This window comes from Buteo buteo, chromosome 22 (genome assembly GCF_964188355.1).
Source record: "Buteo buteo chromosome 22, bButBut1.hap1.1, whole genome shotgun sequence".
Taxonomy (NCBI): domain Eukaryota; kingdom Metazoa; phylum Chordata; class Aves; order Accipitriformes; family Accipitridae; genus Buteo; species Buteo buteo.
In genome coordinates this window covers 84343-112089 of record NC_134192.1, presented here as the reverse complement: position 1 = coordinate 112089, position 27747 = coordinate 84343, and the positions used below count along the sequence as shown (strand labels likewise).

Below are 27747 nucleotides of genomic sequence, written 5' to 3'. Positions count from 1 at the left end.
CTCTGTCCGTGTGTCCGTATGTCTGTCCATAGGTGCACACCAGTACCCATGTCTATGTGTCCATGTGTCTGTCCATAGGTGCATGCTGGTACCTGTGTCCATGTGTTCACCTGTCCATCCATAGTTGCATGCCAGTACCTGTGTCCACGTGTCCATATGTCTGTCGATAGGTGCACACCAGTACCTGTGTCTGTGTGTCCATGTGTCTGTCCAAAGGTGCACGCCAGTACCTGTGTCCATGTGTCTGTCCGTAGGTGCATGCCGGTACCTGTGTCCGTGTGTCCATGTGTCTGTCCATAGGTGTAAGCCAGTACCTGTGTCTGTGTGTCTGTGTGTCCGTGTGTCCGTGTGTCTGTCCATCGGTGCACGCCGGTACCCGCGTCCGTGTGTCCGTGTGTCCGTGTGTCTGTCCATCGGTCCACGCCGGTACCCGTGTCCGTGTGTCTGTCCATCGGTGCACGCCGGTACCCGTGTCCGTGTGTCCGTGTGTCTGTCCATCGGTGCACGCCGGTACCCGTGTCCGTGTGTCCGTCCATCGGTGCACGCCGGTACCCGTGTCCGTGTGTCCGTGTGTCCGTCCATCGGTGCACGCCGGTACCCGTGTCCGTGTGTCCGTGTGTCCGTCCATCGGTGCACGCCGGTACCCGTGTCCCCGTGTACACCCGCGCACGTGACCCTGTCCCCGCCCGCAGCTCTGCGCGGCCTCCGGCCGGCAGGGGGAGCCGCCCGCCGTCCTCACCCCCGACCCCTCACGGGGCCGCCATGGCGGTGCGTCCTGCCCGCTCGGTAGTGAGCGCCCCGCGCGGCGGGACTGCCGCCGCCGCCGCCGCCAGAAAGCCCGGGGCACCGCGGGCGCGGAGGCTGATCCGGAGCCGCCGCGGTGCTCGGGGCAGCGCTGCAGGGGCAGGGAGCGGACGGCGCCGCGGGCCGGGGCGGGGCGGGGCGGGGGCGCTGCCGGGACCCGGGGCGGGGCGGGGCGGGCCGAGCCGGGGCGGGGCGGGCCGAGGCGGGCCGGGCCGGGCCGCTCCGCTCCGCTCCGCTTATTGCCGGTGCCCGCCGCGTCCACCTGGTCCCGCCGCCATGCGCAGCCGGAGCAACTCGGGTGTGCGGCTGGACGGCTACGGGCGCCTGGTGCAGCAGACCATCCTCCGGCACCAGGTGCGGGGCCTGCCGGAGTGGCGGGCGGGGGGAGGGACCGGAATCCGCCTCGCCGCGGAGCCCCGGTGCGTCCCGCCGGCCCCTGGGCCTGGGGAGCCGTCACCGGACCCTGCGGGCCGGGCCAGGCGGAGTTAACTGGGAAAGGGGGCCGCGGCCCCTCGGTGTGTCCCCCCTCCGCAGGACGCGGTGACGGGCCTGCTCCCCGCCAGCGCCGACCACCAGGATGCCTGGGTCCGGGACAACGTCTACGGCATCCTGGCCGTCTGGGGACTGGGCCTGGCCTACCGCAAGAATGCTGACCGCGACGAGGACAAGGCCAAGGCCTACGAGCTGGAGCAGGTAGGAGGGAGCCGGCGGCAGGGGGGCCTGGCCAGTGGGACCCGGGAGCCGGCTGTCACCTCCTGGCTGGTTTGCTTTTGGCACGGCCCAGCTCTGGGGCCAAAAGGCCACTGGAGGCTGTGCAGTGAGAATGGAGACAGGGCTGTCCTCGGGCGTGGGGGGGCAGTAGGAAGGGATGTCAGAGCCCGCTCCTCCCAGAGCACGCCGGAACCCAGCCGGAGGGTCCGGCTCTCTGGCTCCCGAGTGATCTGGAGACGCAGCCCTTCTCCCAGGGGCTGGGGAGCTGCGTCCTGCAGCCGTACCCTCCCTCCCCCTGCACAGCACAGCAGCTTGGCCTTGCTGGCAGGCCAAGAAACCTTGCTTCCTTCTGCTGTTGCCTAGGGAGAAGGGACCATGGAAATGTGAGCAGGGGCTCTGATTACAGACACTGGAGCCCTGCAAAGGTCAGCAGCCAGCTGATCCTGAGTCAGGGTTTCTCCTGGCTGTATGGGGATTAACGAGGCTGTTTTCCTTGTTCCTGCAGAGCGTGGTGAAGCTGATGCGGGGGCTGCTCCAGTGCATGATGAGACAGGTAGGGGCTGGAGAGCGCCTCTGAGAGTCGGGTGGTCTCCTCAAAGCCTAGCTCTGCCACAAAGACTGTCAGTCTCAGCTGTGCTGGGTCTTGCCAGCCTTCCCTGACAAGCAGAGGGAAGGTCCCCTTCCAGCAAGTCTTGAAATAAGCTCTGACTTGGCATCTGTCCCTGGTGTGATGGAAGTCCCAGTGCTGTGGGCTGGTGGCCAGTGGAGGCTTTGCCAGCTGCTCCCTGTCTTGTGGCCTGGCTGGCGCTGGGACTCCACAGCTCTTCTCCCTGAGGGTGTTTGGGGGGACCCTTTTCTCTCCACATGGTGCAACTGTGGCTGTGGGCCCTCCGTGGCTGCAGCCCCGCACTGGGGCGGCATGTGAGCCTGCACTCACTGCCTTGGTGCGTGGAGGGGCTCGGACCAGGGGCTGTAGGATTTCTGCCCTGCCGGGCACAGCTCCACATGCTGGGCTGACAGCATGGGGCAGCCCTTGGCTCTGGGCCTGCCAGACCTCTCTGGAGACAGAGTTTGATGAACCTCTGTATCTCCTTGCCCTTCTCAAGGTGGACAAGGTGGAGGCGTTCAAGTACAGCCGGAGCACCAGGGACTGCCTGCATGCTAAGTACAACACCCACACCTGTGCCACCGTGGTGGGGGACCACGAGTGGGGTCACCTACAGATGGATGCCACCTCGCTCTACCTGCTCATGCTGGCACAAATGACAGCCTCAGGTGATGCTGTTGGGAGATGCTATTGCAGCTTTGAGCATGCTGATCTCCAGGGCTCTCCATGTTCTCAGTTTGGGTGCAGCTTCCTGGGTGCCAAGCTGCTGCAATGGCCTCCCTGACCTCACTGTTTTCTTACTCTCACAGCACCTGAGGTGGATTTGGGCCCCTCAGTGTTGTCTCTCTAAGAGCCCCCATTTGCCTGAAGACCCAGAGCTGCCATAGTGGGGTGGAAGTGGGGATGGGAGCCAGCCAGGACGTGGCTCCTGTGGGACAGACGTGCACTGAGGAGGAGGGGTCTGGCCTGGGTGACTGCAGCCCCTTCCTAGGGACGCCTGTGGGCTAGGAGTGATTAATGTGAATTCCTCCCCCTGTTTCAGGCCTCCACATAATTCACAGCCTGGATGAAGTCAACTTTATCCAGAACCTTGTGTTCTACATTGAAGCAGCCTACAAAACTGCGGTGGGTAGCCCGTGCTGGGGAAGGGGAGCGTGTCCTGGGGGTGCAGGTGGTGGGATGGTGTATAGGGGCAGCTGTGGGTCCCTCCTGAGCTGCAGCGGGCAGAGTCCCACAGAGCCTGCTGGGAGCACCACCAATGGGTGGGATTTGAAGGCTTTCTGGGTGTGCAGTGAAATGCTGCCTGCTCCAATGTGCTGCTGCCTCTGTGCAGGACTTTGGGATATGGGAGCGCGGGGACAAGACGAACCAGGGCATCACTGAGTTGAATGCTAGCTCCATCGGCATGGCCAAGGTGAGCCGGGGAGAGGTGCTGGGTGGGTGCCAGGGAGCACCAGTGGCCCTGTGCTGCTTTTTTACAGGGAAGGCTGGCCATGTTGAACTGTTGAGGCTCAATGCCCCATGGCCCATACAGTGATAGGTTCCTGGGGAGGAATACCCTTTTCCCCGTGTGCTGGGATAAAACTGTGTCCCTCTTGCCTGAGTTTTGTCTGAACTGGGAATGAGAAATTAATTGGAGTGTGTGGCAGAAATGTCCAGGGCTCTGCTGATGTCTGGCTACCTTTGGCTTTGGAGATGTGGTCACGTTCTGCCCAGGGGTGCTCTGCAGCCACAGAAGGGTTTAAGTTTGTTTAAATTTGGGCAGTGTGTTACACAGCGGGGCTGGCATAGGGTAAGAGCTCTTACAGATGAGCAACGTGGTGGAGGACTTGCTGCTTTGGGTCTTGCCCTGCTTGCAGGCTGCCCTGGAGGCACTGGATGAGCTGGATCTCTTTGGAGCAAAGGGAGGCCCGCAGTCAGTGATACGGGTGCTGTCGGATGAGGTGCAGCACTGCCAGGTGAGACCCGCACAGGTGTTACACCATTGCAGGGTGAACTGTGACCTGCTGGGTTGCGGTGTGAGCAATGCCCAGCCTGGCAATCTAACCACCCCTCCTTCCCCTTCGCCTAGTCCATCCTCCACTCGATGCTGCCCAGGGCCTCCACATCCAAGGAGGTGGACGCCAGCGTGCTCTCTGTCATTTCCTACCCAGCATTCGCTGTGGAGGACAGCGAGCTGGTAGAAATCACCAAGCACGAGATCATCACAAAGCTGCAGGTAAGCGGCTCTGCCCTTGTCTTGCCCTTCTCAGGAGATGGCTGCAGTCCAAAGTGTTGTAGCCCTTTTCTCCCCAAAAATGTGCTTTGGGAGGGGGTACTGGGGCATGCCCTCTCCCAGTCTCTGTGACCTGTGACAGAGGTCTGCAAAGAAACAGTCCTGTGTATTGTGGCCCTAAGCTGTGATCATGGTGCCTGAGCACTAGGTGAGCGAGTGAGAGGGTATTTGGCTGGAAGAAACCCCCTGCCATGCTTCTGCATTGAAGTTTGAAGGAATTTCATGCTGTACCCCCTACTCAGCACCTCTTTCCCCGCCTTCCAGGGGCGCTATGGCTGTTGCCGCTTCCTCCGGGATGGATACAGAACCCCCAAAGAGGTAAGTGTCCTCGGCCCTGCCACCTGCCAGAACTTGACTGCCAAGCAGCAGCTGCCCTGGGCTGTGTTTGCAGCCCGCCTGGCTGCAGTGCAAAGGCTGTGGTGAGGAGCACTGGGAAGATGAGAGCCCTGAGTAGCCCCAGGCAGTGTTATGGGTCCGGGCAAGGCTTCCCAAAATGCCACAGCCTATTGCGGAGGTGGTACATCCCACCCATGCCCATAGCAGATGGACAGAAGCTGGCTCTGCCTGCATCTTGGGACCTGGTGGTGGTGTGTATCTCTTAGGCTGGGAAAGATGGGACCAATGCCCTGTGTGGGAGCCCTGCCAAGGTGGGCTCTTTCCCCAGCTCTCCCAGGGCTGCACAAGCCCTGAGTGAGGGCCAGAGGCCTGTGGAGACAACCATGCAGTGCTCCTCCCTGATGGCCTTGGCTCTGCGGTAGCACTGGAGGGCACAAAGCTGCTTCTCCCTCTGCTGGGACAGCAGGCAGCTTGTGTGCTGCCACACTTGGCTCTCAGCGGAGCGAGTAGAGACTTTCTTCTGCTGCTCTGGGGAGGAAAACCAGGAAAATTTTATAAGCAACAGTCACATTTGATAACCACAGAACCAGGAAATGGTACTTGGAAGCTCTTCAATCATCACCAGCTGATGGGGCTTCTTTGGGCACGAGTGCCTCTAAATGCTCCTCCTCTGTTGTGCCTCTTCAGACCTGGCCATAATAGGCAGCATGTGTGGCTGCATCTCTCCAGAGCCAGAGAAGACCAGCAGCATCTCCAGTCTAACTTTCCCAGTGCTCATGAGCTTTGCCAATGTGCAAAGCCGCAGATTACTTCTGGGGAGTTGCGAGGCGTGGGAAGGGCAGCGTTGCCTGCAGTGGCACTGCAGCTGGCTGGAGTCAAATAGGAGTTTGGGAGCAGCAAGGGGGCTGTTATGCTGTTGTACAAGGCTCTGGGGTGCTCTCCTGGGGACTGGATAGGCTCCCTTTGCCCAGGAAGGCTTCAGTCCCTTTGGCATCAGTGCAGGGGGCTTGGGAGAGGTTGTCTGATGGGAAGGACGCAGCCTGGAGATGAAACTGCTTTTCAGCTCTGTCTCGGTCATCATCTGCAGAGGAGGACTGGGAGGGTGTTTGAAGCTGGGGTCTTGGGGGGAGTAGGACCCCTGTCAGTTTGAGGGGACCTGCCACCCACCACCTGCCTTGCTGTCATGCCCTCCCTGCAGGACCCCAACCGCCTCTACTATGAACCTGCTGAGCTGAAGCTGTTTGAGAACATCGAGTGTGAGTGGCCTCTCTTCTGGGCATACTTGATCATTGATGGGATTTTCAGCGGAAACATGGAACAGGTAAGGGAGGCAGGACCTGCTGGGCTAGAAGGAAGTCCCTAGCAAGGAAGGCATGTGGGGGAAGGATGCAGGGAGCCATGACCAGGGTCAGATCCCCTGTCCTCTCTTCTCAGGTGCAGGAGTACCGGGAAGCCCTTGAGGGGGTTCTCATCAAGGGGAAGAATGGGTTGCGCCTGGTGCCAGAGCTGTACAGTGTCCCACCGGATAAGGTGAGCAGTCCTGAGCTACGGTGGGAGCAGGAATGTCTCATTACCAATTAGGTTTTAACTGCTTATTAACCCAAATTGTTAGTAAAGCAGCACATGTAGTGCATGGAAACCCCATGTGAAAAAAAAGTGTGGCTTGGAGCTGTGATAAAACCATGTTGGATAAATAAACTGCTTTTTTTCCCCCCAAGTGTTTCTTGCCCCCATACACAAGGGTGCTTTGTTGACAGGCTGCTAGCCTGGAGTCTGAGTCCTCTGAGAGCTCAGGACACACAGACCTGGGCGGAGGAGGTTGTGCTGAGCTCCCATTCAGTGGCGAGGGTGTTTGTGTGGGCCTGAGCTGAGAGCAACAGCCTCCTGGTGCCCAGGTGGTACAGGAGAGATGCTCTCTTCACCAGCATCCAAGAGCATTGACCCGGTGCTCCTGGGGCATGTCAGTCATTCCTGTGGGATGGCCCATGTTGGGAACCCAAACTCGGTCTGAGCAGCTGATCTGTTGTCTGACGCCTGGGGCAATCATGAGAAGAAGGGAGGAATGTAGCCAGGATGTTTTGGACCCTCTGTGACAAATGCTTTCGTAGGCTTTTTTTTTAAGCCTTAAACTGCTGGACTTCAAAATGCAATGATGATGCTTCCTTCAGCATCCCATGTCTGGGGATCCCTACCTGACCTCCTGGCTTGTCTTCCAGGTGGATGAGGAGTACAGGAACCCCCACACTGTGGACAGGATACCCATGGGCAAGCTGCCGCTCATGTGGGGGCAGTCCCTCTACATCCTGGGCTGCCTAATGGCTGAGGTATGGTCACCCATGGTGCTGGGGAGGGCTGTGGGACCAGGATCTGAGCTCTGAAAGGGCAAATGCTGCCACCCTGAGCCAGCTACCATGGGGAAGTTGTCACCTCTATCCCCCAGGACTTCTTAAAGGTGGGTGTCCATAGGCATCACCCATTCTGTCCTGCCCGTTAAATGTTCATTTCCTCATACCTCTTTCTCCTCAGGGGTTTCTAGCTCCTGGTGAAATAGATCCCCTCAACCGCCGGTTTGCAACTGTCCCCAAGCCTGATGTGGTGGTCCAAGGTGAGGGAAAGGGACTGGTCCCACCCCTGTGCCTGGCAGGCCTGGGGACTCTGCCCATGCAGAATTCACGGGGGTGGCTCTGCTTGCTGGGTGGCTGCTGGTGCAGCCAGATCTCAGCCTGGGCAAAGTGGGTATAAGATGGGCTGCAAGTCCTTCCACTCCACCTGCATTGCCTCAGGGAAATATCACCTGCTACAGACTCCTCTGCAGAGGCTGAAAACTATCTTGTCCTCCTGCCACTCAGCAGGGAAGGCTTGGGTGTAGAAAGTGTTACGAGGAGCAAGACAGACCTCTGCAGTGGGAACTGGTTCACAGAGGGACCCCAGACAGCTGCCTCTACATGACGTGGCACCTTGTATGTGTCCCCAAAGGCCAGGCGCAATCCTGTCACACCCCCGTGCCCCTGCCACACTGAGCCTGTCCTCCCTCCGCAGTGTGCATCCTGGCAGAGACGGAGGGGATCAAGGCAGCCCTGAGGAAGGAGGACATCGACGTGGAGACTGTGGCAGATGTCTATCCCATCAGAGTGCAGCCTGCTCGCATCCTTAGCCACATCTACGCCCGGCTGGGTGAGCTGGGCTCCTGGCTGCTGTAGCAAAGGGGGTGCAGAAGGGTCTATCCCATCCTCCGGCACTCCTGCTCATAGATGCTGATGTCCTGCCCTGCTGCTCTCTGGCCGGCTGATGAGGGCTCTGCCACCCATTCCGGGGCCGGTAAAGCTACTCCTACCCAAGGGGAACTGGGGTGGCAGGCAGCGCTATTCAGGGTGATTCTGAAAGGGATAAAGTTTTGGCATTGTAGTTGCACAGTCACTCCAGGGACAGGCACAGGCTCGGATGTATACAGGATGGACTTGGTGTGGGCAGGAGCCTGCTTTTGTTCCTGTACCCAGATCTCAATTGGGGTGGCAAGCTGGATCCCAGAGAAGGGTCTCTTGGCAGTCCCTGGCTGAGGGAGCCTGTAGCTCAGGTGGGATGGCTGTTGTTGGAGGGTTGGCAGGGCTGAGTGAGAGGAGGGTGCGCTCAGAGCTCTGCATGCTGCAGTCCCTCGGGCATGGGGCTTGCGCAGGAGCTGGAGACCCAGCCTGGGCCAAAGGGGAAACCTGATCCCCCCTAGGCTGCACGCACGGGCTAATTTAAGCCACCAAAAGGCCAAGTGTGACATGGGCAAAGGGGACAGGGGAGCAACCCGGCAGCTGCCAGGGCTGACATGACCAAGGGGCGATGCTGCTGCTGTACCATCCTGGGCTCCTGGGAGTAATCCAGGAGCAATGAGAATGCTGATAGAGCTGTCAGCTTTGGGGGGCCAGCCCTGTGCAGGTGGGTACCCCTGGCCCTGCCCCAGCTTCTGACATCCCCAAAGACCTGGAGGTCTTTGTTGCAAAGGTCAGGACAGGCTGTATGTCCCTGTTTCAGCAAGAGTCCCTGGGCATGTCCTGGGTGTCTCTAGCCCCCTGGGCAGGGCTGGGGGACAGAGCATCACCATCCCTTAGAGCTGTGCCAGCTCAACACAGGGTCCTGGGGCACTCCAACCACAAACCAGCCTTCTCCTGCTGGCTGGTAGCACAGAGGCCTGTCTCTGCTGCTGCATCTGCTTTTGTGAGAAGGCTTGCACTAAAAAGTCCTCCTTCTGCCCCCCCTGCTAGGCCGCAACAAGCAGATGTGCCTGACAGGTCGGCCCTATCGGCACATGGGTGTCCTTGGGACCTCCAAGCTCTACAACATCAGGAAGAACATCTTTACCTTTACCCCGCAGGTAGGTGGCATTGCATGGGCTCATTCCCAGCTGTCATACGATCTGGAACTGGGCAGGAGGTTTCTCCACTGGCTGAGCACTCAAGTTGTTCTCAGGGGTGGCCTAACACCCTCTGAACAGCCTGGGAGAGCGGAGCAGCCCCAGCTCCATCAAGGGAAGCAACAGAGTTAGTGGTCCTGGCTGTGTGCGTGCTAGGAGATGGTTTCAGCCTTCTGATGATCAGTGTTGGGTGAAAATTTCTTTGCTCACTGACAAGGACACCAGGAGGAGGTTGATGGCAGGACAGGGATCACTCTGTTCTGTGTCCAGCATAGTACGGGGACAAGCAGTGTTGCAAGCCTGGCACTGTGGAAAGTGCATATTCACTTGGGGTAGGCACAGAACAGACCGTCTGTGTGAGGCCTGGGTGATGCTGCTGCTGAGCTGTGGTGTTACCTCCTCACAGTTAGTGGCCAGTAGCTGCCCTGGTGCTTGAGGGTCCCTTGCTAGACTGTACTGGCACCTACCAGGTAAGGTGGGATGAGCTGTCAGTGCAAAGGAGCATCTCCCCTGGGTGCACTGTGAGGCTGGCCTGGCTGAGCACCTGTGGGAAGATGTGGGTGGCACCAAGGGACCTGGCGGCTGCAGGAAGGGCCACTCACATCTTCTGCTGTCCCTGCAGTTCATAGACCAGCAGCAGTTCTACCTGGCTCTCGACAACAAGATGATTGTGGAGATGCTGAGGACAGACCTCTCGTACCTCTGCAGCCGCTGGAGGATGACTGGGCGGCCGACCATCACCTTCCCCATCTCCCACACCATGCTCGGTATAGATCCTCTGGCCTCACAAGGCGTTTGGCTAGAGCAGCCCTGGGAAGCAGCCTCTGTGGGAAGAAGGGGGTGGGCAGATGTGGGACCGTCTCAGTAATGGGGACAGTGTGGGGCTGGAATAGCCAATAGTGTCCTGTAAAGAGCTTACTGCTCAAAGGAGCCACACTGAGTTGGCAGCTGTTCTGGCAGCTAGGTGGGCTGCCTGCCAAGCACTAGTGCCTGCAGCTCAAGGGATGTTTGCTGGCATGGAGGTATTCAGTTGCTGGGCAGCCAGGCTTGTTCGGAGGCCTTTGGGGAGCAAGACCAAAAAAACCAATCCCCCTGTAAAAGTGTTTTTGGGGCTTTTCCTGCATCTTGACTCTTTGCCAAGAGTAACCACCTACTAAAGGCTTTCCTAGACAACAGGGAGGGGAAGACAGCAAACCAGAAGGAGCAAAGAGCTGTCCAATGGCACAGAGCAAAACTGGCTTCTCTCGAGCAGCTCACAGCTTCCCTGTGAGCTTGGTGCAGGGAAGGGACTCTCTTCTGCTTTCAGGCCTTCTTGGCTCTCCTTGGTACTTGAAATCCCCTTAGTGTTTTGAGCATGCCCTTTGCTGTGGTGTCTTCTGCTGCTGACAGCAGCACCCCCTCCGATGCCTTCTGTGAAAGGCAGGGACAGAGCAGGGGGCTGTTTGGGTGCTGCTGTCTGGTACTGTCAGCTTCAGTCCAAGGTGAAATCCCGGGAGCCTGAAGCGTGTCTTGGGCTGGCTTTCATGGAATCCAGCCTGGACAGTCCTGAATTTCCCTTTTTGGGTGGTGCTTTTGGTACAACAGCCTGGCTGTGCATGCCAAAGGAAAGGGTCTGGCTGATGCCATGGTGCTTTATATGTTTGAATGCCCACCTGACCCTGTGTTACCTTCTGGGAGCCTGTTTGAACGGGAGAGCCTGACTGCCTGTATCTTGGTCCCCAACAGATGAAACGGGCAGCAGCGTGCACCCCACGGTGCTGGCAATGCTGCGGAAGCTGCAGGACGGGTATTTCGGTGGCGCAAGGTGAGCACAGCTTCCTGGGGTGCAGGAGGGGAGAGGGCTGGTGGCCTCCAAGAGCCTGGTTATGAGGGTACCTGCTAGGCCTGAGCATTGGCTGTTGGGGAACAAGCTGTGGAGGATACATTGGGGTGTGCTAGGCTGTAAGTGCACCCTGGGGCTACAGTCCCAACAGAGCAGGTGCAAGAGAGGAGATATCTCTTCATGCCATTAAACCCATTGCTGCAGGATCCTTCTAATAGCTTTGGGGCAGCCCTTCCATGCCTACCTGTGGCTGGAGGAGTTGCAGGCAGCTAAAGCAGGCACTGGGGCATGTGTATGCTCCTGGGCGAGTGTGTCTCCCTGCCAAAGGGCCTGCCCTGGATTCAGGAGGCAAAGCCAAGGGTATTGCCTCCACCTTCCTCTCTGTGTGACCTCCCCTCCTCTCGCCCAGGATCCAGACGGGTAAGTTGTCGGAGTTCCTGACAACGTCGTGCCGAACGCATCTCAGCTTTATGGACCCTGGGCCAGAGGGTAAGGTCTTTGCCAAGAGTTATGAGCTCAGCATTGACAGCTTTGAGGAGCTAGACGCCGAGGAGTGGCTGCATGGCTTGCAGATAGCAGAGGATGGTAAGGGGGAACAGGCCAGTCGCTGCTGTGGCGTGGCAAATGCGAAACTCACCTGTAAACCCGTAACACTCAACTTCCCTGCCAGCATCTGCCACTGTGTTCTTCATACACTTGGGTTTTCACTGTGTCTGTTCCCATCTGACCCTCCATCAATTAGGTTTTCACTGTGTCTGTTCCCATCTGACCCTCCATCAATTAACCTTATCTGGGTGATGCTCATGGTGACACCAGTGGGGTGGGACTGGGTAAATTGATGCAGCTGTTGAAGCCCCCTCACGAGAGGGATTTCACAGCCAGGTGGGGCTGAGGCTGGTGGAAGTGGACATGAAGAGCACGGAGGACGCTCTGGAATGAGCTGCTGTGACCTTTGTAGACTGTTGCATGGGGAAGAGATAAAAGGTCCGCAACCTGCCTCTGCTCGGGAGATTTGGCTGAGGATCTTTAGTGCACAAGTGTCGGCGCAGAAAGTGATGATACAGTGCCCGAGACAGTGGGGAAGAGCCACCACGTCCCTAAACAATCTCTGTTGTTTTCCTGAAGCCTTTGATCCTCATTGGGCAGAGCTGCTCCAGTGGCTGCCAAATTGAGGCCTTGCTGCTGTGGATAGGATGCCTGAGAGGGCCTTGGCCTGTCACAGTGTGATGGACCCACCTTGTCCTGAGACCATGGTGGGGTGCAAGTTTTGCTGCTCCCCTTGCAAGCAGGCCTGGGTACGTCCTCCTCCTGCGTGACCTAGTGTTGGTCATCTTCCCAGCCTTCCCATCAGTCTGCTCTGCCTCTGCTGCTGCTCCTGTAGCCAATGTTTGCGCTGCTGTGACTCCAAATACTTATTTCTCTTGCCCTCCTCTCACTTTGCCTGCAGTCTCCTTGCAGGCTGCACTTGGGCTTCTCCAAGGTGTCTGCTTCCCTCCAGCCCCAATGGGAGACAGGGCCTGCCTGGCCTCTCTACAGCAGCTAGAAGATGCTCAATTTTAAGTTTTTCCTGTGGTCAGGTGCTGCAGCCAGGCAGGATGATGTTCTCAAGCCTGATGTCTGGGGGACTCCTCCAGCTAAGCCTTCAGGTGCTGGCACAAGGCATCCCCAGCAGGAGTGGAAAAGGGATGCCATGCTGTCGGCCTCGGATACAGTCTGCAGCTCACCTCCTGGGGCACATACCACAGAGCTTGTCTGCCAGCTGGAGAGTGGCAAGGCTTTGCCCTGACCCACTGGCTGGAAGTGCATTGACAGCTCTGCTTTGTATTGCATTGCCTTGGCATGGGGCATCTCCCCCCCCGGGGCATCCCCCTCCTGCTGGAGGCTGGGCAAAGAGCAAGGCAGGAGCTGTAACTCCTAATTAGAAATAATTGGTAATTTTTAATTAGAAATAACTGTTGCAAAACCCACCCTGCCTTGCTCCCATGCTGAGGCCCTTGCTGCGCTGGGGTGCTCATAAGCAGTCACTGCTTGGACAGGCTGTCCCTGGCTGTGACTCTTACTTCCCTGGAGGGAAAGAGCATGAGGGTTTCACCATGGGGTTTGAGCAGACTCTGCTGTCCTTGCACAGGCTTGAACCAGACACACACTACAGCCCCGTTGCTTCCGTAGTCCAGGTGGGACTCAGAGGGGCCTCACTTTGGCCCCAGCTAGCAGCCAGTGTCCCATGCAGCAGAGCAGTGCAGGAACAGGGGTGCCACAGCTGCTGTGCTTTGTGAGCCCGGCTGCTGGCACTAGCCTCGCATTGTCACTTTGTGCAGCCAGCAGAGCTTTGCCCTTGCTGAGGCACAGCTGGGGAGCTCTCTGGGGCCTGGGGGTGCCCCGGCACAAAGCAGCTGAACCCTCCCTCTTCTGCCTCGCCTTCCAGCGGACACGTATGACGAGGTTGCTCAGTACTTGGACCACCTGCTGCAGCGCACAGTTCCCCAGTCGAACCTTCCTCCCACCGCCCAGCGGGGAGGGCTGAGCCGCTTCCGGGCTGCTGTCCACACCACCCGTGACCTCATGTCCCTGGCGTCCAAGGCCAAGGACCTTCATGTCCAGAGTGAGTAACTCCAGCACCCTCAGCACCTTCACTCAAGGCCAGGGGTGAGGCTGAGGTGCTTTGGGAGCTTTCCCAGCTGTGCAATGCTGGGGCCTCCATGGACTGCAGAGCAAGCCATAATGTGCCTGGACAAAGGCACATTATGTCTATCCTGGTGGCCATGGAGTATCTTGGAGTTGGTGCCTGTGCGGTCCTCGTGGAAACTGCTGAACGATAAGGGATGGCAGCTCCCCATGGTGTTCCTCTAACTGGGTGGGCAGGGACTGCTTCTCCCACAGCCGACTTCTCCGCAGGGGCTGCTGGGGGAGCAGAGTGTTAGATGTGAGGTGGTTTGGGGCACAGCAGTAGTTGGGGCTGAGAAGTGTCTGCACCAACCTTGGCTTTCTTTTAGATGTTGGGATGTATGTCCCCAGCAAGATCTTCCAGGCATCCCAGCAGTCAGTCAAGCTGCTGAGTTCACCCCACCAGCATGACATGGATGGCAAGGTGAGCCCTGTCCCTCCCGGACTGGCTGAGCAGTGCCATCCTTTCAGCTGGAGCCAGAGTGTCCTTGTGGGGCTGCATGGGGAAGGCTTGGTGTTTGGCAAGGGGCAATATCCATGGGTGAATGGCCTTGGCTCCTTAACCAGACCACACTTGGTGTGGGGTGCTAGCGGTGCTAACCAGGAGCATGGGTCTCCCTTCCCCCAGAGCCATGCACTCCACGCAGAGATGAACCTGCCCCGCGATGAGGATGGCAACGTGGACTGCAAGGCACTGGTGGACCAGCTGCGCATCTGCCCCACCCTGCAGGAGCAAGCGGACATCCTCTACATGCTCCACATCCTCAAGTACGATGAGTTCCAAGTCGTGCTTGCTCACTGAGCAGAGAGAGATGGCGCAGCCGTGCAGGTGTCCTGACCCACAAAGCCTGGGGGCTGCCATGGAGCTGCCGCAGGGCAAATTGCTGGCTATAACCTGACGTCTCCTACAGGGGGCCCGAGTGGCACACGGGGCTTGACAGCGAGCCTGGCCCAACCGTCAAGGAGCTCCTCACTGAGCTGTACATGCGGGTGGGGGACACACGCCAGTGGGCCCTGATCCGCTACATCTCTGGCATCCTCAAAAAGAAGGTGGAAGCTCTGGACGAGGTAATAACCGGGCAGTCGGCCTTCAGCAGGCTGAGGTCTGTAGAGGAAGAGGCAGCAAGTGTGGGCAGGCGAACTGTGGCTGCGTCAGCTCTGCCTCATGCTGAGGTCCCAAACCCTGAGCTGCTGCTGATGCCTGGGGTGACTCTTTCTGTCCCCAGGCCTGCACTGACCTTCTGTCTCACCAGAAGCACTTGACAGTCGGGCTGCCCCCGGAGCCACGTGAGAAGACTATCTCTGCGTGAGTGTGGCACCTCTCCCTCCCCATGCATGCTGGGCTGGGGCTGGATGTGAGCCTGCTGCTCTGGAGTCCATGGGCAGGAACAGTTCTGGGTGGCTGTGTCCAGCCTGTATCTCTCCTCTCTGGGCTGTACAGACCAGGAGAGATGCAGGGCTCACTCTGCTGCCTCTCACCTGCCCTGCCATTTGTTCCCTCCCCAGCCCGATCCCCTACGAGGAGCTTGTTTGCCTCATTGATGAAGCCAGTGAGAAGAACCTCAGTGTGTCCATCCTCACCCAGGTGAGGGGCCAGGGCAGCAGGGGACCTCACAGCTGGGTGTCTGCCCTGGTGAGTGACAGTGGGGTGATCTGCCTCTTCCCCTCCAGGAGATCATGGTGTACTTGGCCATGTGCATGCGCACACAGCCCACGCTCTTTGCTGAGATGTTCCGCATCCGCATCGGGCTCATCATCCAGGTGATGGCAACGGAGCTGGCGCACTCCCTGCGCTGCTCGGGTACGTGTGGTGGGGACGGCACCCTGGCTGGCGTGGGTGTTGTGGGGCTTGGGGCACTGTCAGCCAGGAAGGAGAAGCGCTGTTAAAAACAGGCAGCTCAGCGCCAGGACAAGACCCTGCATGAAAGTGCTGGGGTCTGCAACTGGGCTGTTCTCGGGCAGCACAAGCGGGTGATTTCACTGCAGTCTCTATTCAGGCATGTGTTGGGCTGGTATGGGGAAGAGCCTCTGTTGTAGGCAACACCTGGAGTTAGTGTACGTCTTTGGAGGATGAGCTCCTGTACCAGTGCTTTCCCCTGCTAACAGTATGGGGTGCAGGGTAGAAATGTCCCGGGGGGGCTGTGAAGCAGGGTACAACATCCCACTCTGTTCTCTCCAGCTGGAGAAGCCACTGAGAACCTGATGAATCTCAGCCCATCAGACATGAAGAACCTCCTCTACCACATCCTCTCTGGCAAGGAGTTTGGGGTGGAAAGGAGCGGTGAGTCTCTCAGCAGGGCTGTGAGAGAATCTCTGGGCAAATCTGCGTCCTGGTGCAGAGCATGGCCAGCTCCAGGTGTTCCCACCTGTGGGGGATGTCGCTGTCCTCCTGCATGTTCAGCACAGCTGCTTCTGCACTGCAGTGGTCCAGTGAGAAGCTGTGCTCTTCACGGTGGTGCTGAGCTGATTTCTGGGGATCAAGCCCCAGTCCTGGGGCCATTGGGCCTTTGCTTAGTTCAGCACTTGGCCCAGTCAGGCCTGAATTGAAGCAGTCCTGTGCTGTGCTCATGGATCTCTGGTGCTGGCTGGGATAGAGGGCAGAAGTGTGCAGAGGTACCAGCACCTGAGCATCAGTGAGATATCTGTGCCTTGAGCCATGGTACCCACTCTAGACCTCTATTCCCCTCCAGTGCGATCAGTCGACTCGTCGGTCACCACTATCTCCATCTGTGAGGTGGGGGCTGTTGGGGCTACCAAGCCTGAGCGTGCTGGCATCGTCAGGCTGAAAAGTGAGATCAAACAGGTAAGGGCAGGTGGTGCAGGCTGCCTCTGCCAGGTTTTGTGGGTGACAAGCAGCTACAGGACAGGTAGGATTGACAGGAGAGCAGGAGCTCGCTCACTCCGGAGCTGCAGAGAGCTTACAGCTGCTTCCAGGAGCTCATTTTGGCTCCAGTCCTGTCCGGGGGGGAGAATTGGGCTAAATCTGTTGGTGGGGGTGGGGGTTGCTCTGACAGTGCAGTACAGAGGGAGCACAGGGGTGCTTGAGAAGGTGTAGTGGCGGGGAGGACCACATGGTGTCCTAGGCATGGCTGGTGTCCTGGTGGGCCTCTTGCAGCAGCAGAAACTTCATTTCCTTCTTCTCTTGCAGCAATTGGATAAACGTAGGCAGTCTCTGACTGGGAGTAAGGTGAAGCCACCCTGGTCCTCCTGCAGCCTCAGCTTTTATCCCTCACGCCATGCACCAGGGCAGCTTCCAAGCATGCATGAGTTCATGAGCTTTCCTAAACAGACCCGCTGAGTCAGCTGCTGCAGCACTGAGCTGGCTTCCCCTCTCGGCAGGCTCAGGGTTGCTCTGTTCAGGATGGGAAAAGGAGGCTGGCTCCTTGGGAAGAGGTTGGCTTGGTTTAACATGGGGGCCCAGGGCTGGCACTGCTCTACAGCCTTCAGGGAGCTTCCCTTTGAGTGGGACCTGCTGTGTTTGGACTGGCAGGGAGGAAGGCTTCTCTAAGCCATGGGTGTATTAGCATTATGGCCAGCTGAGAGCTTTGCTCTGTAGCTGCTATGGCTGAATAGATTCCATTATACCCACAAAAGCTGGCTGAGCAGGATGGCATGATGTTTTCAGTGCCATGACCAGCAGTGGCCCTGCCAGGCAGTTCGCTGGTGATCACTAGATCCTGTGTGTAGCCTCCCCAGCTATTTCTTCTCTGGGGGAAGAGGCTCCTGTCCAGCTACAGATGACAAGGACCTCCTCTGGTGCCTGGCTTGTGTCTAGGAGGAGTCCTGAGCTCTAGGAGAGGTCCCATCCTCAGAGACAGGACATGCGGGGACCAGGCTGATGCAGCAGGTTTATGGCCAGCCTGCTGCAGTGTGAAACTGGCATCGCAGAGAGACCATGTATGTGGCGAGGAGGGTTGTCCATGGGCAGTGACCTTGCTGCTGGCCCTCCAGTCTGCCTGAGACTAAACCCCTGCCCATGCTAGTAGCCAACAGAGCGGTAGCAGCCCTGCTGCTGCGTGCCAGCCTGCACAAGCCCGCTGCTGCTGCAGCACCAGTATGTGAGGGTCCTGCAACTGCTCTGTGCCCTGGCGCAGTCCTTCCCCTCTGGTGCTAACGTGAGAGTTTCCGCAGCTCGCCTTTCAAAACTACCTCTCAGTCTCCAGCTAACCACAGCCCCTGGGATAACTGCCCTGTGATCTAAGCTTGGTCCATGCTGCTGCTGCTCTGCTTGCCATGATGGCTGCCCTGCTCTGGCACAGTCTGATTTTTGTCTCTCCCTTTCTCCTTCAGCCCCTCAGTTTGCAGTCCGGAGACACTGACTTGAAGTCCTCTCTGGTAACCTGCATTTGTTGGCTGCATGCATGGGGTCTGTCCTGTTTGTGGCTGCAGAAAGGAGCTGTGCTCTGGGGGGTGCTGCAGGGAGCCGGGGCTGCAGGGTGGGCTTTGCTGGGGGCAGGGGGTGACAGCTCTGCCCTGGGAACCAGGCTGGGTGAGCACAAACTCTTGGGCAGCAGTGGGCTACATTCTTGTGGGGTATTTAACTTTGCAGCAGTCTCTGTGGTCCTTGTTTTGTCTGCCCAGTCCACTGGGCATGCAGAGCTGCTGGGCAAGGGCTCCTTTTCAAGAATGCTGGAAGACCAGGGCAGTAAGGACAGCCGACATGGCCAGTGGCAGCGGAGACGGCGGCTGGATGGGGCCCTCAACCGTGTCCCTGTGGGCTTCTACCAGAATGTCTGGAAGGTCCTACAGAAGGTGAGCTGGACTTCTGGCTGGCTTTCTCCATGCATGTGAGCCTGTGGTCCCAGGCACCAGCCTTGCCAGGGGGACTTAGGCACCCGGGGCTGGTCTCCCATCTTGTGTAGATACGTGCTTCATGGACAAAGCCTGCAGCTGGCTGTGGAAAGCTGGGGAAGACCTGGAGCTTCCTTGTAGGCATGCAGGACCTACCTCATACTGTGCTGACCCTTGCAGAGCAGGGCTAGGTCTGCTAAGGTGCTTTATACATTAGCCAGGCAGGGGCAGGGCTGGAGCCACAGCTGAAGCAGCTCCAGGCATAACTCGTCCTCAGCATGGTAAGCCAGAGAGCAGAGCCCTGTGCTGTGTGCAGGAAGGCTCTGGCTGATGCAGAGTGGTGCTGTGCAAAGCGTCAGGAGGTGGAGCTGGGTTGCATGGGCAGCATGTACTGCTCAAGTGGGAGCGAGTTGGTGGGCTGGACCTACATGTCTTAGTACAGTGCTTCTCCAGGTCATAACCATGGTCTGTCCTTCTTGTTCTGCAGTGCCATGGCCTTTCTGTGGAGGGCTTTATTCTCCCCTCTTCAACAACCAGAGAGGTAGGCGGTTTATGTGAAGGGGAAACAGGGCAGGTGGGTTGGGGCTGGGTGCTGGGTTGCCCTGGCCAAGTGCCCAGCATAGCTCAGGACTTGTGCTGGCGATATGGTGCTTTAAGTGCATTTCTTTCTCCCTCCTCACAGATGACCCCAGGGGAAATTAAGTTTGCTGTGCATGTGGAGTCAGTCCTCAACCGTGTGCCCCAGCCAGAGTACAGGCAGTTGCTGGTAGAGGCTATCTTAGTGCTCACTATGCTGGTGGATATGGAGGTGCACACCATTGGCGGCGTCATAGCTGTGGAAAAGATCTTGCACACAGCTAATGACCTCTTCTATGAGGAACAGGTAGGGGCCAGGCCTCATGCAGGGGTCACAGCCTGCACCCAGGGCTGCTGGCTGTGTTCCCCACACCTACAAAGGGTTCACCCAGCTGGAGGGTCCTGCCTGTTGTCCCCATTGTGTTCATGGGGCACAGCAAAGATGTAGTGTCCTCTTCCCACTGCTCACCATCGATGTGTCATGCTGTGAGTGCAAAGGAAGATGCTTGGGGTGGAAGCTGGTGAGGGGGCTGCCCTTGTTCCTAATGCTGCCTTTCTCCTTTCCTGTCCAAAATCCAGAAAGCCCTGGGTGCTGACGACCACATGCTGGAGAGGGATCCCACGACAGGCATCTGCAGCCTGCTGTATGACAGCGCACCAAGTGGTCGGTTTGGCACCATGACCTACCTGTCCAAGTCGGCGGCCATGTACGTGTACGACTTCCTGCCCGCTGATGGCTGCTCCATGCAGTAGCTCTCGCAGCTCCTCTCCCCAGGCTGCAGATGCCATGGGAGGGTTGTTTCATACAGCTTTTTAAAGATGGGCATTAGGCTAGTTTGCAGGCAGCCTGCATGGCCATCTCTCCTCCCAGTCCTGTCCTCTCAGTGGGTGAGCAGCTCTCCTGAGGAGCTCTGCAGGACGCACACGTGCTAAGCTGACCTGTGCCTGTGTGCAGACTGTGGAGCAAGGGCTAGCAGGGGAAGGCTGAGCTTTGAAGCCTGCTTGTGTTAGAAGTATCTGCCTGCACGGCTCCTCCTGGGCCTTCACCCCTGGAGGGGCCTGTGTTTGAGGGAGATGGAAAGGGCCCCCCTCACCAAGTGTGTGTGCTCAGCACTGCAGCGTTCCCTGGCGAGCTCACGTTCTCCCTGTCTCCAGCAGATTCAAGGGTTTTAACCTGTTCTGTGCTGCTTTTCATTCCAAACTTGCAGGATTTATACTAGTGTAGGCTGGCATTCTTGCTCTTCCTGCTGCTGATGGAAAAGCCTTAGAGGAATAGGGGATGCTGCCTGAGCCTCTCTCCCAGCACACTCAAAATCAAAAGTCCAACCCAGCCACAGCTGTGCTGCTTGGAGGTAGGTGGCCCATCATGCCCCCTTCAAGTGTGTGGAGCTGGGTAGGCTGTGGGAGCCAGGAGTATCCCAAGGTGGTAACAGATCCCTGTTACCACCAAGCTGTGAGGACAGGGCTTCTGGCTGGCTGGGGGATGCTGGTGGCAGCCCCTCTATGCCGTCTGCTCTGTCCCTGGCCGTGTTGCTAATGGCTAAGTCTCAGGTTCCCAAGTTCATACGTGCCCTGTGAAGCAGCTCTGAGCTGCCTGCTTGGCTCAGCATTAGCTATGCCATCACAGATGTCCGCTTAACACGCAGCTCTGGCCTCTGTCCCAGCTCCCACAGCCTTGCACAGGAGAGGGGTGGTAACTTTAGACTTGGTCCCAGCTCTGCTCTATCCTGCAGGTCAAACCCCAGAGCGGTTGGACTGATGGGGATCAGGCACACACACACCACAAAGTGGTGGGGTGAGTGGGGCTATAGAGTCATAGAATCATAGAATAATTTAGGTTGGAAGGGACCTTTTAAATGTCATCTAGTACAACCCCTCTGCAATGAGCAGGGACAGCTTCAACTAGATCAGGTTGTTCAGAGCCCTGTCCAGCGTGACCTTAAATGTTTCCAGGGATTGGGGCATCTACCACCTCTCTGGGCAATCTGTGCCAGTGTTTCACCACCCTCATTGTAAAAAAATTTCTTCCTAGTCTAGTCTGAATCTACCCTCTTCTAGTTTAAGGTCTAGTCTGAATCTACCCTCTTCTAGTTTAAAACCATTACCCCTTGTCCTATCACAACAGGCCCTGCTAAAAAGTTTGTCCCCATCTTTCTTATAAGCCCCCTTTAAGTATTGAAAGGCTGCAATAAGGGCTCCCTGTGGAGCCTTCTCTTCAGGCTGAACAACCCCAAGTCTCTCAGCCTTTCCTCACAGGAGAGGTGTTCCAGCCCTCTGATCATATTTGTGGCCCTCCTCTGGACCTGCTCCAACAGGTCCATGTCTTTCTTATACTGGGGACCCCAGAGCTGGACACAGTACTCCAGATGGGGGTCTCACCAGAGTGGAGTAGAGGGCAAGAATCACCTCCCTTGACTTACTGGCCACGCTTCTTTTGATGCAGCCCAGGATACATTTGGCTTTCTGGGCTGCGAGTGCACATTGCTGGCTCATGTCCAGCTTTTCATCCACCAGTCCCTCCAAGTCCTTCTCTGTAGGGCTGCTCTCAATTCCTTCATCACGCAGCCTGTATTGATACTGGGGTTTGCCCTGACCCAGATGTGGGACCTTGTACTTAACCTTGTTGAACCTCATGAGGTTCATATGGGCCTGCTTCTTGAGCTTGTCCTGGTCCCTCTGGATGGCATCCCTTCTCTCAGGCGTGTCAACTGCACCACTCAGCTTGGTGTTATCTGCAAACTTTCTGAGGGTACACTCAATCCCACTGTCTATGTCATTGATGTCCCAGCACGTACCCCTGAGGGACACTACTTGTCACCGATCTCCATCTGGACATTTAGCTGTTGACTGCTACCCTCTGAATGTGACAATCCAGCCAATTCCTCATCTACTGAATAGTCTGCCCATCAAATCAGTCTCCAGTTTAGAGAGAAGGATGTTGGGGGACTGTGTGAAAGGCCTTACAGAAGTCCAGATAGATGACATCCGTAGCTCTTCCCTTGTCCACTGATGTAGTCACTCTGTCCTAGAAAGCCACTAGGTTGGTCAGGTAAGACTTGCCTTTGGTGAAGCCATACTGTCTTGAATCACCTCCCTGTCCTCCATGTGCCTTGGCATAGCTTCTAGGAGGATCTGTTCCATGATCTTCCCAGGCATAGAGGTGAGGCTGACAGGTCAGTAGTTCCTGGGGTCCTCCTTTCTACCCTTTTTAAAAATGGGTGTAATGTTTCCCTTTTTCCAGTCACCAGGAACTTCACCTGACTGCCATGACTCTTCAAATATCATGGAGAGTGGCTTGGCAACTACATCAGCCAATTCCCTCAGGACTTGTAGACTTATGTATGTTCAGATTCCTCAGGTGGTCATGAACCTGATCTCTTACAGTGGAATGGATTTTGCTTCCCTAGTCCCCCTCTTGTGGTCCATCCACTCAAGAGGTGTGGGAAGAGAGGTTACCAGTGAAGACAGATGCAAAAGAGTTGTTGAGTACCTCAGCCTTCTGCTCGTGTTTTTACCAGTTTGCCAGTCACATTCATCAGGGTGGTATGCTTTCTTTGACCTTCCTTTTCTGGATGACATACTTATAGAAGCCCTTCTTATTATTCTTTGCATCCCTTGCCCAAGTTCAGCTCTAGCCACACCTTGGCCTTCCTGACCCCATCCCTACACAACTAGGCAGCTTCCCTATACTCTTCCCAGGATACCTGTCCCTACTTCCACTGCCTGTGTGTTTCCTTCTTGCCCTTTAGTTTGACCAGCAGGTCTCAACTCATCCATGCAGTCTCTCACTTTCATTTCCTGATTTCTTACACCTGGGTATTGAGAGCTCTTGCACTCTATAGAAAGCATCCTTAAAGATCTGACAGCTCTGCTCTGCTCCCTTGTCCCTGAGGACAGTTTCCTAAAGGGTCCTGTTGACTAACTACTTGGACAACTGCAAGTTTGCTTTCCTAAATTACAGGGTCCTGACTTTACTCTTCACCTGACCCATATCCCTCAGGACTGCAAACTCCACCAGTGCATGATTACTGCAGCCCAGGCTGCCTCCAATTTTGACATCACCAATTAGCTCGCTTGTGTTGGTGACTGTCAGATCCAGTATCGCATCCCCTCTGGTAGGGCTATCTATTACCTGGCTTAAGAAGTTATCCTCAGTGCATTCTGGGAGTCTCCTGGATTGCTGTGGCAGTTTGACCCTGGCTGGATGTCAGGTGCCTGCTAAAGCCACTCCATCACTGCCCTCCTCAACTGGACAGAGGAGAGAAAATACAACAGAAGGCTCATGGTCAAAATAAGGACAGGGAGATCACTCACCAGTTACCATCATGGAGAAAACAGACTCAACTTGGGGAAATTAGTTTAATTTATTACCAATCACATCAGAGTAGGATAATGAGAAATAAAACCAAATCTTAAAACCCCTTCCCCCCACCCCTCCCTCCTTCCCAGGCTCAGCTATCTACTCCTCGCCAGTGGTGCAGGAGAATGGGGAATAGGCGTTGGGGTCAGTTCATCACATGTTGTCTCTGATGCTCCTTCCTCCTCAAGGGCAGGACTCCTCACTCTTCCCCTGCTCCAGCATTGGGTGCCTCCTATGGGAGACAGTCCTCCATGAACTTCTCCAGTGTGGGTCCTTCCCATGGGCTGCAGTTCTTCACGAACTGCTCCAGCGTGCATCCCTTCCACGGGGTGCAGTCTTTCAGGAGCGCACTGCTCCAGTGTGGGTCCCCTGCAGAGTCACAAGTCCTGCCAGCAAACCTGCTCCAGCGTGGACTTCTCTCTCCACGAGTCCGCAGGTCCTGCTGGGAGCCTGCTCCAGCATGGGCTTCCCACGGGGTCACAGCCTCCTTCAGGCATCTGCCTGCTTTGGTGTGGGGCCCTCCAATGGGCTGCAGGTGGACATCTGCTCTGCTGTAGACCTCCATGGGCTGCAGAGGGACAGCCTGCATCACCATGGTCTTCACCATAGGCCGCAGGGGAATCTCTGCTCCAGCGCCTGGAGCGCCTCGTCCCCCTCCTCCTTCACTGACCTTGGTGTCTGCAGAGTTGTTTCTCTCCCATATTCTCACTCCTCTCTCCAGCTGCAGTTGCTGTTGTGCAGCAACTTTTCCCCTTCTTAAATATGTTACTCCAGAGGCACTACCACCATTGCTGATGGGCTCAGCCTTGGCCAGCGTTGGGGTCTATCTTGGAGCTGGCTGGCACTGGCTCTATTGGACATGGGGGACGTTTCTAGCAGCTTCTCACAGAAGCCACCCCTGTAGCCCCCTGGCTACTAAAACCTTGCCATGCAAACCCAATACAATTGCCTACAGTTTCCCATGCTACTTTCCCAGCAGATGTCAGGGTGGTTGAAATCCCCCAGCAGAACGAGAGCCTGCAAGTGCAATGCTTTCTGTAGCTGGAGTAAGAAGGCTTCATCAATAGGCTCCCCTTGATTGGGCTGCCTGTAGGAGACACCAACCACAAGTTTCCATTTGTTGCCTTGGTCTCTGATTCTTACCCATAAGCTTTCAACCTGCTCGTAGCTATTTTTCAGAGACAGCTCTTCAGAATCTATCCATTTCTTGACATAGAGGGCAACCCCTCTGCCCTTCCTTCCTGACCTGTCCCTTCTGAACAGCCTGTAGCCATCAATAGCCACACTCCAGCCACAGGACTTGTCCCACCAAGTTTCAGTAATGGCAACTAGGTCATAGCTTTCTAGCAGCACGGTGGCTTCCAGCTCCTCTTGGTTGTTGCCCATGCTGCATGCATTGGTGTAGAGGCGCTTCAGCTGGGCTGTTGGCTGTGTCACCTTCTTAGAGGAACACATCTTGGTTCCTTTGAGGTATTTCACTGGTGTTTTTCTCTTGGCTCCTATTAGCTCAGGAGCCCCTGGCTCATCTCCATAAGACTTCCAAGTGTGTTCCAGTGCACCCAGCATGTCTCAGAGCAACAGGCTGAGGGCCCTTCCTAGCACCCCGTCCCTCTGACGTGTCATCTCACAGCTTGTCACAGGCAAGCCTGATATTATCCCCCTCCCCCTTCAAGTCTAGTTTGAAGCTCTCTCAATGAGCCCTGCTAGCTTGTGAGTAAAGACCTTCTTCCCCCTTTGAGAAAGAATCCCATTGGATGCCAGCAGGCCTGGTGCCGTGTAGGCCATCCCATTATCGAAAAACTCAAAACTGTGGCGGTGACACCAGCTGTGGAGCCATGTATTCATAGACTGGGTCTGTCTATTTCTTCTACTGTCGCTGCCCGCAACTGGAAGGAGAGAGGAAAAAGTAACCTGTGCTCCAGATTCCCTTACCAACTATGCCAGGGTCCTGAAGTCTCTTTTGATTGCCTTTGGACTATACATTGCAGCTTCATCGCCACCAACATGGAGTGGGTAATAGTCTGAGGGCCATACCAGGCTAGAAAGTTTCCTAGTTATGTCTTTAACCCAGGCCCAGGGAGGCAGCAGGCTTCCCTAAGAGGAGGGTCTGTCCAGTATATCGGACCCTCTGTTCCCCTCAGAAGGGAGTCATCTACAACTGTAACCCATCTTATCTTCCTCATGGAAGTGCTCCTGATACAGTGGGGTAGGCCTTTCTGACCTTGGCAACACCTCTGGTGTAGATGGACCATCATCCATTGACTTGCCTTCCACATCCAGAGCCTCATACTTGTACTGAGGCACCTGGGAAGGTGAGGTGGGCAAGGAGGAGGTTTGCCTGCCGCCCCAAGTGTGAACTTGCCTCCATTCATTCCTTTCCTTTAAGCTACTGCCTTCAGCCTGGCAGGGGGAAGATACAGGATCCCCTTGATCTTGGGGTTTTTCTGGTAGCTGTCCCTGTTTCTGTCTCAGGGAGGGCAGGGCATGGTTCCAACCAGTCTATCTCTTTCTCAGACTCCCTGAGAAATTCAGTCCCTCGGTCTTTCTCAGACTCCCACCTTCCTGCTTCCTCCTGTAGCTCTGCCACCAGGCTGAGCAAATCGTCCACCTGGTCACACCTCACATGGCTGTTCTCACTACTCCTGTCCCTTACCAGTGCAAGGCTCTGCCACGCCCTGAGGCCTGGATGGCTGTGTGTTTTTGTGGGAGCTCCATCTGGGTTGCCACATCTGTTCTGGCGAGTGCCAAGGATGTGGCTTTCTGCTGGATGGATGTCATCGCTAAGCTCCTTCTGAGAGGGTGATGACCATCAGCTGAGCTCATCTCTTGAGCTGGCAGGGTGATGATGCTGTTCCCCCGCACCCGTCTGTGCCAACTGCAGCACCACGCTCTGTTTGCCCGCTCTGTCTGCAGCGTTCCCGGTCACTAGCGCTCCCCAGGCTAATTTTCGTAGGCGCGGGGGTGGCCATGGCCCTGCGTGCAAAGATCTGTCACTCCACTGCAGATCTGACTGGCTCTGGAGCAGCTCCCCTCAGCGACTGAGGTTCTCCCGTGTGTTTTCTGATGTCCAGGTTTGCTTGGCCTTAAAGCTGGGCTTGAGAGCAGTTCCTGGGTTGTCTCTCAGGGCCGCTTCCTTGTGGTAGCAGCGATTCTGTAGTTGTTGCACACTTGGTAAACCCTGACCTGGGCAGAGGAGGCTTGGAGAGACTGTAAGCCCCAGCCCGACTTCTCTCTCCGTCCCGAGAAAATCACGAGGAAGCTGCCGTTTGGGGGTCAGCAGGGCGCCGGCCGAGCACAGGGAGCCCCAGCAGAAAGCGCTGGGCACCTTCCAGGGCTCCTCTAGGGAGTGGGCTGCCGGGCTGCATTCTCTCTAGCAGGAGACCTCCCGTCGCGGGGCCGGGGCCGGCCGGGTGGGTGGGTGCATGCAGGCCTCGGGCCTTTTTTAATGACAGTTACTACGTTTTTAAAGAAGAACCATCCCCCCCGAGCTGCGTGGGGTGGGGGCCCCCAATAAAATGTCTCTAACGCAGCGTGCGGCTGTTCTCGCCCTGTCGGGCTGGGCAGGGCGGGAGGGGCCCAGGGTCCCGGGCACGGCCCGCAGCGCCGGTGCCGCTGAGGGCGGGGACTGCGGGGACTACGGCTCCCGGCGTGCCGCGGGGCGGAGCGGCTGCTCCCGGCGTGCCCCGGGGCCGGAACTGCCCCTCCCGGGGGGGCGGCAGCGCCGGGCCTCCCGGCGTGGCGGCCCTGATGGCGGCGGCGCCGCCGGTCTACGTGTACAGCCCGGAGTACGTGGCCCTCTGCGACTCCCTCTGCAAAGTGCCCAAGCGGGTCAGCGCCGGGGCGGGGCGGGGTGGGGGTGTGCGTGCGTGTGGTTAACGGGCCCTGTGGGACCCCGGCGTGGGGGCGTTGGGAGCGCAGTGGTGAGGCCTGGGGACGGAGGGGACCCCGGGGAGGCTGCCGGGAGATCCGGGGGCTTTGGGGAGGCTGCCGGCAGCTGGGACGGCGGGAGGGTGCGGGGAGCTTGGGGGAAGGGGTAGCGGGGGGGGGCACGCCGGCCCGGGGCAGGAGGAGTGCGGGGGCAGAGGCAGAGCCTGTGTCTCCCCTCCCACCGCCTGGGGCGGGAGCGGGTGCCTGGGACGCAGAAGTGGCACTTCCCAGGCCCCCCGCCCCGAGAAGCTGTGCGCTGCTGTGCCTTTTCTTGACACACTGGGAAGTCTTCGCCCCCGGCCCCGCTGTGCTGCACACCCTCCGTGGAGGAGACCCTCTCCAGGTACCCAGCTCAGGCTGGTGCCAGTTTAGCTGTGCTGCTGGGAGAAGTTACAGTTACACCTGCACTGCAAGTCACATAGCCCCCAGTTGCTGTGCTCTTGTCTCCTACACTAGAGCTGCTCTCACGGTCTTA

General features: G+C 57.3%; 2 protein-coding genes across 18 annotated transcripts in view; both read left to right on the top strand.

Moving 5' to 3' along the window:
- The first annotated feature begins 990 nt into the window (after nucleotides 1-990).
- Nucleotides 991-20318, top strand: PHKA1 (phosphorylase kinase regulatory subunit alpha 1). Of its 8 annotated transcripts, XM_075053651.1 has the most exons (34): nucleotides 991-1158; nucleotides 1339-1497; nucleotides 2021-2068; nucleotides 2622-2790; nucleotides 3165-3247; nucleotides 3456-3536; nucleotides 3982-4080; nucleotides 4194-4340; nucleotides 4662-4715; nucleotides 5932-6054; nucleotides 6168-6263; nucleotides 6950-7057; nucleotides 7260-7338; nucleotides 7773-7907; nucleotides 8984-9093; nucleotides 9755-9899; nucleotides 10858-10936; nucleotides 11364-11539; nucleotides 13380-13556; nucleotides 13948-14042; nucleotides 14247-14386; nucleotides 14530-14686; nucleotides 14845-14924; nucleotides 15125-15203; nucleotides 15290-15419; nucleotides 15798-15899; nucleotides 16309-16421; nucleotides 16767-16805; nucleotides 17909-17953; nucleotides 18200-18370; nucleotides 18897-18950; nucleotides 19092-19292; nucleotides 19565-19692; nucleotides 20194-20318. In XM_075053651.1, exons 1-34 carry the CDS (start codon nucleotides 1081-1083, stop codon nucleotides 20237-20239), a joined length of 3726 nt encoding a protein of 1241 aa, XP_074909752.1. In that variant the 5' UTR covers nucleotides 991-1080; the 3' UTR covers nucleotides 20240-20318. The 8 variants fall into 8 exon arrangements, 4 of the variants coding, with proteins under 4 accessions (XP_074909752.1, XP_074909754.1, XP_074909751.1 ...); XR_012653922.1 differs by lacking the exon at nucleotides 20194-20318 and having other exon boundaries at nucleotides 18171-18370; nucleotides 19565-19583; XR_012653921.1 differs by lacking the exon at nucleotides 20194-20318 and having other exon boundaries at nucleotides 18168-18370; nucleotides 19565-19583.
- The window catches only part of HDAC8 (histone deacetylase 8), a 45879-nt gene continuing 37701 nt past the window's right edge, over nucleotides 19570-27747 (top strand). For 4 of the 10 annotated variants that reach the window (XM_075053655.1, XM_075053656.1, XM_075053657.1 and 1 more), the window contains exon 1: nucleotides 23779-27130. In XM_075053655.1, the coding sequence (XP_074909756.1) occupies nucleotides 26861-27130 (270 nt within the window). In that variant the 5' untranslated portion in view covers nucleotides 23779-26860. Of the gene's footprint in view, nucleotides 19693-23778; nucleotides 27174-27439; nucleotides 27616-27747 lie in introns of those variants that run through there. The other 6 variants (XM_075053659.1, XM_075053660.1, XM_075053658.1 and 3 more) reach the window with 4 other exon arrangements.

Excerpts from the sequence above, each read along its gene's own strand:
- PHKA1 (XM_075053651.1), top strand. The coding sequence starts at position 1,081 with ATGCGCAGCCGGAGCAACTCGGGTGTGCGGCTGGACGGCTACGGGCGC. Across the intron at positions 4,716-5,931 it reads GATACAGAACCCCCAAAGAG|GACCCCAACCGCCTCTACTA; the intron begins GTAAGTGTCCTC and ends CCCTCCCTGCAG. Across the intron at positions 9,900-10,857 it reads CATCTCCCACACCATGCTCG|ATGAAACGGGCAGCAGCGTG; the intron begins GTATAGATCCTC and ends GGTCCCCAACAG.